General features: G+C 40.0%; 1 protein-coding gene across 6 annotated transcripts; it reads right to left on the bottom strand.

Moving 5' to 3' along the window:
• Nucleotides 1-692: 692 nt before the first annotated feature.
• Nucleotides 693-12,016, bottom strand: gpr171 (G protein-coupled receptor 171). Of its 6 annotated transcripts, XM_044355376.1 has the most exons (8): nt 6,734-8,591; nt 6,363-6,399; nt 5,935-5,995; nt 5,761-5,841; nt 5,475-5,666; nt 3,828-4,037; nt 2,872-3,000; nt 693-1,656 (listed from the first exon to the last, which is right to left on the bottom strand). In XM_044355376.1, exons 5-8 carry the CDS (start codon nt 5,655-5,657, stop codon nt 1,126-1,128), a joined length of 1,053 nt encoding a protein of 350 aa, XP_044211311.1. In that variant the 5' UTR covers nt 5,658-5,666; nt 5,761-5,841; nt 5,935-5,995; nt 6,363-6,399; nt 6,734-8,591; the 3' UTR covers nt 693-1,125. The 6 variants fall into 6 exon arrangements, with proteins under 6 accessions (XP_044211311.1, XP_044211310.1, XP_044211309.1 ...); XM_044355375.1 differs by lacking the exon at nt 6,363-6,399; XM_044355374.1 differs by lacking the exon at nt 6,734-8,591 and having other exon boundaries at nt 6,363-6,714.
• Nucleotides 12,017-14,278: the final 2,262 nt, after the last annotated feature.

The following is a 14,278-nucleotide window of genomic DNA, read 5'->3' as shown; positions in this document are numbered from 1 at the left end:
AAGCTGAGTGTATCTGAGTTTACAGTTGTTTTCCAGACTGTAATTTGTATTTGACAAATTTATTATAAGCTCCTGTTGATCATTACATGTGTGTAATTTTACAGTCTGAAGGTTTCTTCAGGACTGAAACAGGCTCTGGCTCCATATTCAATCCATTAGATCATGAAACTCTCGTCTGCAGCCAAATCCTGCTTTTACTTTGGAAGATGAATCGCCGTCCATAAAATAAACAGCTGGTTAAAGGAGCAGTCTGACATTTTTGGGAAATTGTCTCATTAACCATCTTCCCCAGAGTTAGCTTAGCTTAGCATAAAGACTGAAAGCAAGGGGGGGGGGGGGGGGGGGACGGGACTGCTAGCCTATATAACTCCAACAAAACAGTAAAAACACTTTATTTGACTATTATTACATCATGTTTTTTTTTTGTGAGAAGTTTATAAGGTTTTGCAAAACTTACCCCATCAAACCCCCATCACCCCATTTAAACAGGAGGTCCTTAATCGGGTGCAGCGCCTTTAAAAAACCTTGTTTTATTATTTATTATTTATTTTCAGCAAATCTGGATTTAAAGGAACAGATAGAGAAGACAGATCAACACTGAGCACTGCTGCCCTCTGCTGGATGAATGAAGGACTCCGCTCTGCTTTAAGGGACCAATCCTGTTGGGGGTTTTTTGTTGTTTTTTTTTGGGGGGGGGGGGGGGGGTTACATAGAGAATTTGAGTTAACATAGGTTCACTTTAACAGTATGAGAAAACATTCATAACTTTAAGGACTTGTGTTTTGTGTTAGTCGCTGTATTAACAGACCTGCCAACTGATGAAGATGAAGACGATTTTAAGGAACTTACATCACACCATGACACTTGAAAACCAGGATCATACATGCACCTACACAATGAATAAACTGTGAAGTAATAGTGAAAGTGATTTAGGCTCAATCAAGTGTATTCAGTTATTGAATCATTGAGTTTTCAGCCTGCTTCCAGTCACATGCTGAACCATCTCAAGAGTTCCTTGAAGTTTTTTTTAGTATATTTCTGCAACATTCCTCTTTAAGGATTGTTCTTTGACATAGAAAAATATATATGTGTGAATCCAAGCTTCACCTATCTGTATGTCTGTGATCAGCCTCCTTCCTCCTGCAGTGCAGCAGTGGTAGTTTGCATCATCTCCTCTGCAGCCTGCTGCTCCTCAGGATCACCGGCTGCCGGCGTTGTGATGCAGCAGAGCGCCTCGCTGACCGTCTGTCTGAAAGGCGAGTAGAGGTAGAAGAAGAGCAGGGGGTCGAAGCAGAGGTGCAGCACCGTCAGCAGCAGCGTCGACTCCTTCCCCAGAAACAGCTGCCTCTTGGTCTGACAGTCTGTGATGACTTTGGTTTGGGCCAACGTGTACGGCGTGCGGACCACGTGGTAGGGCACGAAGCAGAGTAAGAAGGCCAGAGTCATGGCCGTCACGCTCCCCGTCGCCCGCCGGGCGTTGACCCAGAGCTTAGGGTCACCGCGGCTACGCAGCAGCCTCTTGAGAGCCAGACCGCTGGAGATCAGCACGGCGGCCGAGGCGTTCAGGAACAAAGCTGTGCAGAGGAAGACGGTGAGGGCGTGCCAGTGGAGGCTGATGTCTTTCTTCAGAGACGAACAGCTGAGATACTGTCGCACCTGCAGAGACAAACCGACAGCAGGGAGGTTAGTTTGACTGACAGCAGAGCAAAAAGGAAAACGTATCAGGGAAACGCTACCAGACCCTGAGGTCAAACACCGAAAGACTTTTCTCCAGCGAATCTGAGTATGAATAGTCTGAATGAGGATGAGTAGATGTCTGCACAACAGCACAAGCTCTCTTTAATGAAGATATTTGCACAAATTTATGCACCTTTATTTTTATGCACCTTGATCTGTGTCCACTTTTAAAACACCTCAAGTTGATACTTCAGGTTTTCTTATTTTTCTTGTTTTTGTGTTTATTATTTATTCATTTTGTCTCTGATCTAAGTTTTATTAGTTCGGTGATTTTGATATTATTGACTTGTGTGGTAGCTACAACAGAAAGCATTGTGATTATTTATAGAATGTATTTGATGTGACAAATAAAAACCTTGAACCTTGAATTAGAAATAACTGTTGTAGCAGCAGTTCAGCCTTCATGACACAGGCAGGAATACATTTGATTTCATAAAACCTTTTTTTTTTTTTTGTCTGACAAGCAGCACAAACCACATCAGTTTACAATGTTATAAAACAGAGAAAAGCAGCAAATCCTCACATTAAAGAGGCTGTAACCTGGGAATATTTGTACTTTTTACAATTAATCAATCATCAAAATAGTTAATGAATTATCTGCCAGTCGACTAATTGAAGTATTTGACTGATAATTTCAGCTTCATACAGTGGTAGCGATGCTGTACTACTGTAAATGTAAAGCTCCTCATCTTTGAATCTGACCCGACAACATGTCTTTACACTCTGAGGTATGAAATTATATTAGAAATTATAAATGTACACTATTGCTTTATGTACATGAAGCTAAAGTAGGTCATCTACAAAACTTTCTTCCACGTTTCCACTGAACGTTTAAACAGTGACGTAGATTTGATGGATTTTAAGCAAAAAAAAGCAACACAGCTGCATCCATCTGGTGTAAATCTCAAGAATAAATGACTATTCAAAACAAAGAGAGATCTAATCTGAGAGGAAACGAAGAAGCCAGAACAGAATAGAAAGATCACACAAAAACATATTTTTCTGCTTAGATGACGATGACGCATCATGTGATCAGATCTCTGCACCTGTACTTGCTGCACTGACACTAAAATGAGCGCAGCAGTAGTGATCGAGGTACGAGGAGTGGAGGTAGATTTAGAAGTACAGCTGTACCTGTACTTGCTGGATGGGCAGAGCCATGTTGGGCACCATGAGGAGAAGCAGCAGCACCCAGACGACCAGCGACAGCAGCCGGGCGAAACCTACTTCCTGCAGCCGCAGAGAACGCAGAGTGTTGCTGTCCTGCAGAAGAAGAAGAGAGAGATCCGTCAGACACCGTCACCACCAAACTGACAAATGTGCCTCAGTGGGGGCTTTACAAATCTAAACATCTTCTATCTTTAGACACTCGATTCAGATGAGGAAAAACTCCCCAAAAAACCCTTTAAGAGGGAAAAAATGGAGGAAACAGGACGGGAAAATTACAGATATACAGCATGGATAAATATATTGATAAAATACATATGTAAAGAACTATTATGCACCACAACAGACAGGCTAATTCTTTGTATGTGCAAACCTTTTCCACAATGAACCTGACTCTGACTCTGGTAACGCCTGGTAGAAGAAGAAATGTACCAAAGCTGTAGTGAGGAAGGAAGCTGTATATTTCATATGTGGTTGCCTGCAAAGTGCAGTCTGTTCTTCTGTAGCGGAAAACAGGAATTCGGTTACAGACAAACACTTTGCACGAGCAGATTCGTGCTCCAAAGTAACGTTTGAGTGATTTTAAGAGAATTTGTGGTATTCTTCAATTTTCTCGCACTTTGAAATTTTCTCCAAAGTACAAACAGTATTTTACGAGTTCAGAGCCGTCGTATGAGTCACAAGGACACAAAACTCTTGAGTTAAGAGTTTAAACGTGATCCTAAAATTAACTCAAATGAAATACATCACTAAAACAAACTTCTGTTCATCATCATCACCGTCATGGCTGCCAGATGTGCTGGTGTTTCTGTCAGCAGTAGTGAAATAGCTGCAGCTCTCTGACACTGTAACATCACCTACTGTAGGCTGTTATATCCCCCCCACCCGTGATGAAGATGTGTTCCCTTCGCAGCCCTTCCTACCTGCAGGTAGCGGTCTGTAATGATGAAGGCGAGGAAGGCGATGGAAGCGTAGAGGCTGATGTAGATGGTGACGGCACTGGCCTGGCAGTGGAACACCATGAGGCTCCACGGCGCCGCTCCGAGGTCCTTCAGGATCTTAAAGGGCAGAGCCAGCAGCAGCAGGAGGTCGGCCACCAGCAGGTTGACCAGATAGACGCTGCTGCTCTGCTGCTGCAGGAAGACAAACACCTCACATTCACTAAAAATACACACAGTCGTCTCTAAATAGCATCACACTTTCATCTCTGTTAATGTGATTTGATTTAATCTCATGTCAGCGAGAATCCTTTATTTCAGATAATCTCACTTTAATTCACCTCAACCATCTTCTCCTCATCTGATTAAACATCACATTTCACCTCATTGCTTTCATTTTTACTTCATGTCAGCTCACATTGCAGCCAGTCTCATCCTCTGTCACTTAGATACAGTGATGGAAAATAACTCAGTACATTTACTCAAAGACTTTATTTAAACACAGTTTAGAGGTACTTGTACTTTACTTGAGTATTTCCATGTGATGCTACTTTCTACATTTCAGAGGGAAATATTGTACTTTCTACTCCACTACATTTATTTGACAGCTTTAGTTACTTTTCAGATGAAGATTTGACACAATGGATAATATAACAAGCTTTTAAAATACAACACATTGTTAAAGATGAAACCAGTGGTTTCCAACCTTTTTGTCTTTTGACGTCTTACAAAAAGCAGTGTGTAGTCGGGGTCACATTTCACATGTCTATGAGTTGTTAACAGCTCCACCAAATAGTGATTTTTCCCTCTAAACTTCTCACATGCTTTCATTTCAATAAATGTTCAAATGATCCAATATTTCAGCAAAAATCAAAGATTAGAGAAAAAGTCCAAAAACTGAAAACAGATTTGTGTATCAGAACTTTGTTTTTTCTTCTTTCCTCTCCCATTAATCATCTCACGACCCCTCAGATTTATCTGCTGACCCTTTGGAGGGGCCCGACCCCTAGGTTGGGAACCACTGGACTAAACTAGCTAACTGTATATAAAGTAGTGTAAACTAGCTCCACCTCCAGCAGCTACAACAGTAACATGCTGCTCTAACACTGATGCTTCACTATTAATAATCTAATGATGTCATATATAATAATATATCAGTCAGAGGGACCAAACCACTACTTTTACTGCAATACTTTAACTACATCAAGCTCATAATACTTATGTACTTTTACTGCAATACTTTAACTACATCAAGCTCATAATACTTATGTACTTTTACTGCAATACTTTAACTACATCAAGCTCATAATACTTATGTACTTTTACTGCAACACTTTAACTACATCAAGCTCATAATACTTATGTAATCTCTTCTTTAAGTTAAGTTTCCATCCAAATTTAGGGACAAATGTTGACCTAATTTCTAGAAAATCATTTAAAGATCAGATCAGATCAGTCGGCACCATTAAAACATTGTAGAAGAACAGGAAACAGCGAGATGACATCATTAAAAGCAGCGGTTAAAGCTCATGTTGCGTCTTAAATCCAAAATAACTAAGTGTCACATCCTCCCCCCTCCTCGTCTCTCACCCATGTCATGTGATGTAATTTCCTCTCCAGTTTTAGTCCTACCTTTGCTCTGGGGCTGCGGATGAATGCCCACACAGACAGCAGGTTTCCGGGCAGACTGATGATGAAGATGAGGATGTAGAGGACGGTGAAGGGTGCCATCTGGTCGTTGACGATGCATTGCTTCCCCTCCTCGGCTCCTGCAGCGCTGGAGTTGGCGAGAGGAGGAGAGGGAGGAGGCGTCATCGTCTGCAGCTTAAAAAAAAAAAAAAGAGTCAAGACACAGATGCATAAACATTTTTAAAATGTCAAATGACAAATAAATAAATAATAATGAAAACGTGCTTACTGTGGAGGGAAGTCTGAGTCGTCAGCAGGTGCTGTGATTGCGGTTTTGATGTCTGGTGTCTGGTTGCGTCTGGTTCACAGTCTGCTAGGAAACACAAAGAGCAAAGGCTTGTGGGAGGGAAACAACGCTTTAAAAGGCCGTGAAAATCCGTTTCTGATTCAGTCTCCTACTTACCGTACAGTTTACCGTAAGATTTTCTTCTGTGGAGTTTTGGTGATTTCACATAACTCTGTGTCTGACAATGAGGGTTTAGAAATACCGAAATCAAAATCTGATGACAGTTTGTTGGGTTGTTGTGAAATCTCCACAGTCATAGCTGAATTTATGAATGTTAAACCTCTTAATAAACAATAACTAACATTTTCCAGACTTTCACTTTGATTCTTGCTTAGTTAGTCATGACTATATAATCTTCTAAGGAAATATGTTACCAGGGGAACTAAACCCAGGAACTAAAAGTCCCTGTTGTGCTTTCCCATTTGAGTTTCAACCACATCTGTGAAACCAGGTAGATTATGTAAATCATAATTACATAACTCATGGAGGACTAAAAGGACATAATATATACAACATATAACATATACGGACATACATGCATGTACCTTCATGTATCTGGGCCAAAGCTCCCAGGCTGCCAGTCTAGACACACCATGAGATTAATGTGTCATGTAACGTATTAACATATACAATACAAACACACACACACACACACACACACACACACACACACACACATACATCCACATGGAAAAGTAACACATAATAATACACACACTCATACTTACATACACACATACACAGATGTAGCTGTGTTAAATCAAAATATCTACAAAGGTAGCTGGATGGACAAGTAAACACAGAAAAAAATAGATAAATAATCATATCTAGAGTCATAATGGTTATGATTAAAATATATAATTAGATAAATAAGTCATTATCAGTGTAATGACAAAGTTATTGTTATTATTATTACCATTAAACTGTTACTCAGTTAGCTTTAGCACACTGACAGCGTGATGAAAATGCGTCATTTCAACGTTAAATGACCGAATCAGAGGCACCAGAAAATGGTGACAATGACAAAGTGGAGGCAGAGTTTCCTCCTGTGACAGTTACAGCAGCTCCTGCACTGCTGCTGACTTGATAATACGATACTTTTTCAGTCCTTTTTCCGAGTTGATCCCAGTATTAAAGTGTCTGCCTGTCCCCTGTCTGCACCTGACTCCTATCAGAATCACAAACAGGTTTATTTATTAGAAGTGGCTCCTCTATGTCAATAATCTCTTTATTGTTGGTACGGAATCATCACGCATGCGCATTGGTATTGATTGCGCAAGATCAAATTAAAATTGTTTTAAATGGAGGAAGGTTTTTGCCTGCAGGTGATACACCGATCCTTCCCATGGTTTAGCTTAAAGTGGTTCCGTTCAGGCAAAAAAAAAAACCCAAAACCCTTGGTTGGGGTTCGGGAAAGATCATAGTTTAGATTAAAACCGTAAGAAATAGAATAGAAATAAAAAGAGGTCCAGCAGTAAATTCTGGACACTCATTCCGTACCAAACCAGCACTGAAAACCAGTCAACCAACAGCCTGTAGACTGGTACAGGCTACTGGTACAGACTCACATTCAGCGTCATTAGTCGGTAATTTACTACACTGGTTCCGCAGCCGCTGCCTTATTTATTTAAGCAGGTTTGCACATATGAGGAATTTCCCACGTTGTTGTGTTGCAACAATCAAAAAATAGAATGTAAGAGAAATGCAACTACAACGGAAGTAGCTGTATGTCTCTTACTGTCTATTTTTAGAGGAAATACAATATTAAAGTGCTGAGTATTATTATTAAATTTTACCTTCAAGGAAAAAAAACGGAAGTCGTCAGTGTGCAGGAGGTTCAAATAATCAGAGTTATTTTTATTTAGCATATGATACATGAAACTGACTTTCAAATGTTAAACGTTTATTCTTAGACTTGTTTCGTCATGTTAAACAAACTCCAGCCGCACTGAAGCGGAACAGAAGTTGAAGCTGCTGCGGTGTCGATGTTTGACCAACCAACCATCATGAGCTGTTGACACTAGAACCAACAATGCTGCACGAGCGAAAACAACTTTTGAAAATGAAGTATATAAAAAAAATAGTAAGTGGTTCTTGCTGTGGTGGAAACACCCTACGAGATGCTTTCCTTTGCGGTGCAGGACAAACAAGATTTTAAAAAAATAACTTTTACAGCCACAGTAATACTCAAACAGCTGTCTTCTTCTTTATAGGCTTCATTATACTCTAAAGTGAGTTTTTTTCCTCAAGTCGCCCATATCCGCTCTGTTCTCAGAAGTGTGAGCAAACCCAATCTGATTTTTTCATGTCATTTTCATATCATTTTTCATATCTGAACCACTTGAGTACATGTTCTAGATCGGATTCTTATCTGATCAGCGGATATGCGGTTGCTGCTGCAAGAGCAGTTTGAACGTCTCCCGTCTCCCGCCCGTCGATGTCGATGCTTTGAATGTGTTCTTGTTGGATTATAAAAGATTTAAGAGAGCAGAAGGTGACAGTCAGGAGACACTGTACAGGATATGAAGCAAACACTGCGGTCAAATATGAACCTGCAGCAGGAAGTAGTAAATAAGGAAACTCAGTCTCACTTCACCCTGATGCAAAGCAGCTAGTATTCACTTCTACTTCCATTCACTTCTGTTTGTCTTACTGACGACAACATACATTCCTCTCCTCCTCGTACAAAAAAACACACAAACAGAGCAGCAAAGTGACACCAGAGATTCATATTCTGTTCCAACTCTGTAGTTTTTTGAATGCTTACAAATTAATTGTTGTTTAACTTTGTGAAAGGATAAAGCAGACATTATTCCTGATCTTTCTTTTTGTTGTCCAATCCCACAAAAACACAAAAAAACAACAATGTGTTAGTCAATATCTGAATATTTTCTGACTTCTCTATCCTGTCTGTGGCTCTCAACTCCGACAATTATTATCATTAGCAATTAATCAGTCAATCAGTAGGTCAATACAGTTTTAGAAAATTAACTTGAACTTCTTAAAACCCAAAGTGACGTCTTTGAATGTCTTGTTTTGTCCTGTTGATTGTCCAAATCCAAAGATTTACTATCATGTATGACAAAGAAAACATTTGAGAAGCTGCAACAAGTGAATATTTGATATGTTTACCAGTAGCGGACTCAGACTGTCTCAGGGGTGAAAAAATATAAAGGGCACCTGATATATTAAATGGGCCCCCACTTCACAATGTTTTTCTCCCATACAGTGCACCCTATAGGACACCTTTTTTCATTGAGAGGGCACCCTATTCTGCACTTCAGTATGTTAGACTAAGGAGAACCCTTAATTGCACTTTTTCCGTTTTTTTTTTTTTTTTTTTGTCCACTAGAAGGGCACCCATACAGAACCTCCAGCTCACCCTGTTACAACAGCATCATAGGTCACTACATTACATCCTCTTCATTTAAAGGGAAAATCATATTTTCTTGTTTTGGGGGGTTCATTACACAACACTTCCCTATTTTCTACCACTGAAAGTGCACCATGAGGACACTTCATTCTTTATAAGACACTTCATCCTGATTTACCCATAACTACACAGTCAGTACAGAACTATTGCTATTTTTTTCTCCTTTGTGTGGGCACCTTAGACACCATTTTATCACACTGTGCGGGCACCTTAGAGACCATTTTATCACACTGTGGGTGCACCTTAGAGACCATTTTATCATACCGTGGGCGCACCTTAGAGACCATTTTATCATACTGTGGGGGCACCTTAGAGACCATTTTATCATACGGTGTGGGCACCTTAGGGGGCACTTTATCACACTGTGGGGGCACCCTAGGGGGCACTGTATCATACTGTGGGGGCACCTTAGGGACAGTTTATCATATTTCGGGGGTACCTTAGAGGTAATTTTATCATACTGTGGAGGCACCTTAGGGGCAGTTTATCATATTTTGGGGGTACCTTAGAGGTCATTTTATCATACTGTGGAGGCACTTTAGGGGGCACTTTATCACGCTGTGGGGGCACCTTAGAGACCATTTTATCATATTGTGGGGGCACCTTAGAGACCATTTCATCACACTGTGGGGCACCTTAGGGGGCACTTTATCACGCTGTGGGGGCACCTTAGAGACCATTTTATCATATTGTGGGGCCACCTTAGAGACCATTTCATCACACTGTGGGGCACCTTAGGGGGCACTTTATCACACTGTGGGGCACCTTAGGGGGCACTTTATCACACTGTGGGGGCACCTTAGAGACCATTTTATCACACTGTCGAGGCACCTTAGAGGGTACTTTATCACACTATGGGGGCACCTCAGGGGGCACTTTATCACACTGTGGGGGCACCTTAGAGACCATTTTATCATACTGTGGAAGCACCTTAGGGGCAGTTTATCATACTGTGGAGGCACCTTAGGGGGCACTTTATCACGCTGTGGGGGCACCTTAGAGATCATTTTTTCATACTGTTGGGCCACCTTAGAGACCATTTTATTACACTGTGGGGGCACCTTAGAGGTCATTTGATCATACTGTTGGGCACCTTAGGGTGCACTTTATCATACTGTGGAGGCACCTTAGGGCCAGTATATCATATTTTGGGGGTACCTTAGATGTCATTTTATCATACTGTGGAGGCACCTTAGGGGCAGTTTATCATATTTTGGGGATACGTTAGAGGTCATTTTATCATACTGTGGAGGCACCTTAAGGGGCACTTTATCATACTATGTGGGCACCTTAGAGGCCACTTTATCACACTGCGGGGGCAGAGGCCACTTTATCACACGGTGGGGGAATCTTAGAGACCATTTTATCATACTGTGGAGGCACCTCAGGGCCACTTTATCATACTGTGGGGGCACCTGTGTGAGCATGTGCAGGAACCTCTTGATTTTGTTCTGAAGTTCTTTGTGAAATTAAGAATGTAGTACTACTACAAAACTACTCTCCGGATACTGAAAACTTGATCGCTGATATAAGTCTTTGGAGCTGTTTCTAAACAAACTAACATGACTAAACTCTTCATAATAAAGGAACATGTCACAGCGTTGTGACTCACTGACCTGGAGGTGGGGACTATTTTCAGCAGAGAATGAATAAACATTTGTTGCTCAACATTTGTGAGTATTTGTGGCAGCAGGATGGTGTGTGTGTGTGGGACTGAGTATCGATATGGTTTCGGTCTTCCAGACAGACAAATGTTAAAACCCCTGAATGAATGATTCTGTTAAGTCACAGAAATTAGAGGAACTGCAGCTAGAGAGAGAAGTGACATCAAAACCTCAGTTTTCTATGGAAGTCAAGCAAAGGTCAGAAAATGAGGCATCATTATTACAAGGATTAGCAATTACTCATTTCTCACTCTGTGAGTAAAACACGTCTGCGATGTGAGAATAACACAGAGCCAAGAAAGTACCTACAACACCTTGCTGAGTATTCAGGGGACAACAGGAGCCTTTTTATTTGATTTTATTTGGTCCAAAGCAAAACATCTGAGCAACGAGCAGCCAGATTTCCATTAAATTCACTGTGGATATTCCTTTATATGCTCTTTAATGATATATTAACAAGTACACATTCTTTGTACCATAAAATAAACATAACTACAACTCTAAGCCTGAGGGAGGGGGGTCGAGCTATATCCTTCCTGGATAAAATCTATGAATGACAAACTTCTTTAATGCTGCTAATCTTAAAGATGTTTTCAACCTCCTGACCTCTAACCTTTCAGGACAAACTTTAATCCATTACTTGTCTTTGAATGAATATGGATAAATTAATCAGATTAAAACAACTTTCAGGTTTGATGATGTTTCAGGATGAGAAAGGAGACATGTCTCCTCTGATCTTTGTTTGGTTGAAAGAACTTGTTATTAAGTAAAACTTGTTATTTCTGTGACTGTGAACATAATCGTCAATGTGAAAACCTGACGAGGAACATAAGAAGGAACCTTCATCATGACTTGACATTTATCGGCAGTTTGATCATCGGTCTGTACAACTAAACTTGAATCAGCTCTTACCTCCTGTGCCGTCCTCTCTGTGGTCTCGTACAGTCCTCTCACAGGTCCTCAGACCACGTGGTGGATCCCTGAGGTCTTGCCAGGCATTCAGGTTGTCAGGTCTTCGGGCTGGGCTTCATGTGTTCGGAGCCACGGAAGCTGCAGACAGATGGAGGATGTTTTCCTGCCTGTTAGCAGCACGTTGCGGTCGTCAATCTGACTTCGGTTCAGCATCTGTGCTGACATACAGGCAGACCACAGGCCACGCCTCCCTGCAACATACACACACACACACACATACTTGTTAAAGGGCTTTCCAGCAACAGTAAAAGGTTACTTCCAGAATGACTACAGGCCCCCCTTTTTTTAAAGTAACAGACAGATAGAGGTGGAAGAAGTATTCAGATCCTTTGCTTAAGTAAAAAATACCAATACAGCACTCCTATAGTAAAAGTACATAAGTATTATGAGCTTGATGTAGTTAAAGTATTGCCGTAAAAGTACATAAGTATTATATTGCAACCTCAGCTTGGGGTTGAAAGCCACAGACAGGATAGAGAAGTCAGAAAATATTCAGAGACGGACTAACACATTGTTGTTTTTTGTCTTTTTGTGGGCATTCATCCGCAGCCCCAGAACCAAGGTATGACTGAAACTGGGGAGGAAATTAGATCACATGACATGGGTGAGACGAGGGGGGGGAGGATGTGACACTTAGTTATTTTGAATTTAAGATGCAACATGAGCTTTAACCGCTGCTTTTAATGATATTATCTTGTTGTTTCCTGTTCTTCTACAATGTTTTAATGGCGCCGACTGTTTATCTGATCTTTAAATGATTTTTGAGAAATTCAGTCAACATTTGTTTAGTTAGAAACTTAACTTAAAGAAGAGATTCTATTACATCTCAGCAGTGGTGGAAGAAGTATTCAAATCCTTTACTGAAGTAAAAGTACCAATAAGAGCAATGTAAAAATACTCCATTACAAGTAAAAGTGCTGCATGAAAAATAGGACTACAGTAAAAGTACATAAGTATTATGAGCTTGATGTAGTTAAAGTATTGCAGTAAAAGTACATAAGTATTATGAGCTTGATGTAGTTAAAGTATTGCAGTAAAAGTACATAAGTATTCTGAGCTTGATGTAGTTAAAGTATTGCAGTAAAAGTACATAAGTATTATGAGCTTGATGTAGTTAAAGTATTGCAGTAAAAGTACATAAGTATTATGAGCTTGATGTGGTTAAAGTATTGCAGTAAAAGTACATACGTATTATGAGCTTGATGTAGTTAAAGTATTGCAGTAAAAGTACATACGTATTATGAGCTTGATGTAGTTAAAGTATTGCAGTAAAAGTACATAAGTATTATGAGCTTGATGTAGTTAAAGTATTGCAGTAAAAGTACATAAGTATTATGAGCTTGATGTAGTTAAAGTATTGCAGTAAAAGTACATAAGTATTATGAGCTTGATGTAGTTAAAGTATTGCAGTAAAAGTACATAAGTATTATGAGCTTGATGTAGTTAAAGTATTGCAGTAAAAGTACATAAGTATTATGAGCTTGATGTAGTTAAAGTATTGCAGTAAAAGTAGTGGTTTGGTCCCTCTGACTGATATATTATTATATATGACATCATTAGATTATTAATAGTGAAGCATCAGTGTTAGAGCAGCATGTTACTGTTGTAGCTGCTGGAGGTGGAGCTAGTTTACACTACTTTATATACAGTTAGCTAGTTTAGTCCAGTGGTTCCCAACCTAGGGGTCGGGGCCCTCCAAAGGGTCAGCAGATAAATCTGAGGGGTGGTGAGATGATTAATGGGAGAGGAAAGAAGAAAAAACAAAGTTCTGATACACAAATCTGTTTTCAGTTTTTGGACTTTTTCTCTAATCTTTGATTTTTGCTGAAATATTGGATCATTTGAACATTTATTGAAATGAAAGCATGTGAGAAGTTTAGAGGGAAAAATCACTATTTGGTGGAGCTGTTAACAACTCATAGACATGTGAAATGTGACCCCGACTACACACTGCTTTTTGTAAGACGTCAAAAGCCAAAAAGGTTGGAAACCACTGGTTTCATCTTTAACAATGTGTTGTATTTTAAAAGCTTGTTATATTATCCATTGTGTCAAATCTTCATCTGAAAAGTAACTAAAGCTGTCAAATAAATGTAGTGGAGTAGAAAGTACAATATTTCCCTCTGAAATGTAGCGGAGTGGAAGAATAAAGTAGCTGAGACATTTGTTTTATCATATTTGGGTATTGCTCATTTGACCCACATTAATATGTATTTGATTGTACAGTATATCTGTGTATTCCTGTAAATGTATTTATGGGTTTTTTTAGGGTCATTCCCAACACCCACACTTGTGGTCTTGAGCACTTAAGTGCACATTCATACATCACAAGGTATTAGGCAGGTGTGTCCTACCCACGTCTGAAACATACCAACACACACTACACTTAATA

Source organism: Thunnus albacares, chromosome 6 (genome assembly GCF_914725855.1).
Source record: "Thunnus albacares chromosome 6, fThuAlb1.1, whole genome shotgun sequence".
Taxonomy (NCBI): Eukaryota; Metazoa; Chordata; class Actinopteri; order Scombriformes; family Scombridae; genus Thunnus; species Thunnus albacares.
The sequence above is the reverse complement of the archived record's forward strand: the minus strand, read 5'-3'. Positions and strand labels throughout refer to the sequence as shown.

Excerpts from the sequence above, each read along its gene's own strand:
- gpr171 (XM_044355378.1), bottom strand. The coding sequence starts at position 5,657 with ATGACGCCTCCTCCCTCTCCTCCTCTCGCCAACTCCAGCGCTGCAGGA. Across the intron at positions 4,038-5,474 it reads TCCGCAGCCCCAGAGCAAAG|CAGCAGAGCAGCAGCGTCTA; the intron begins GTAGGACTAAAA and ends GTCTTCCTGCAG. Across the intron at positions 3,001-3,827 it reads TTACAGACCGCTACCTGCAG|GACAGCAACACTCTGCGTTC; the intron begins GTAGGAAGGGCT and ends CTTCTTCTGCAG.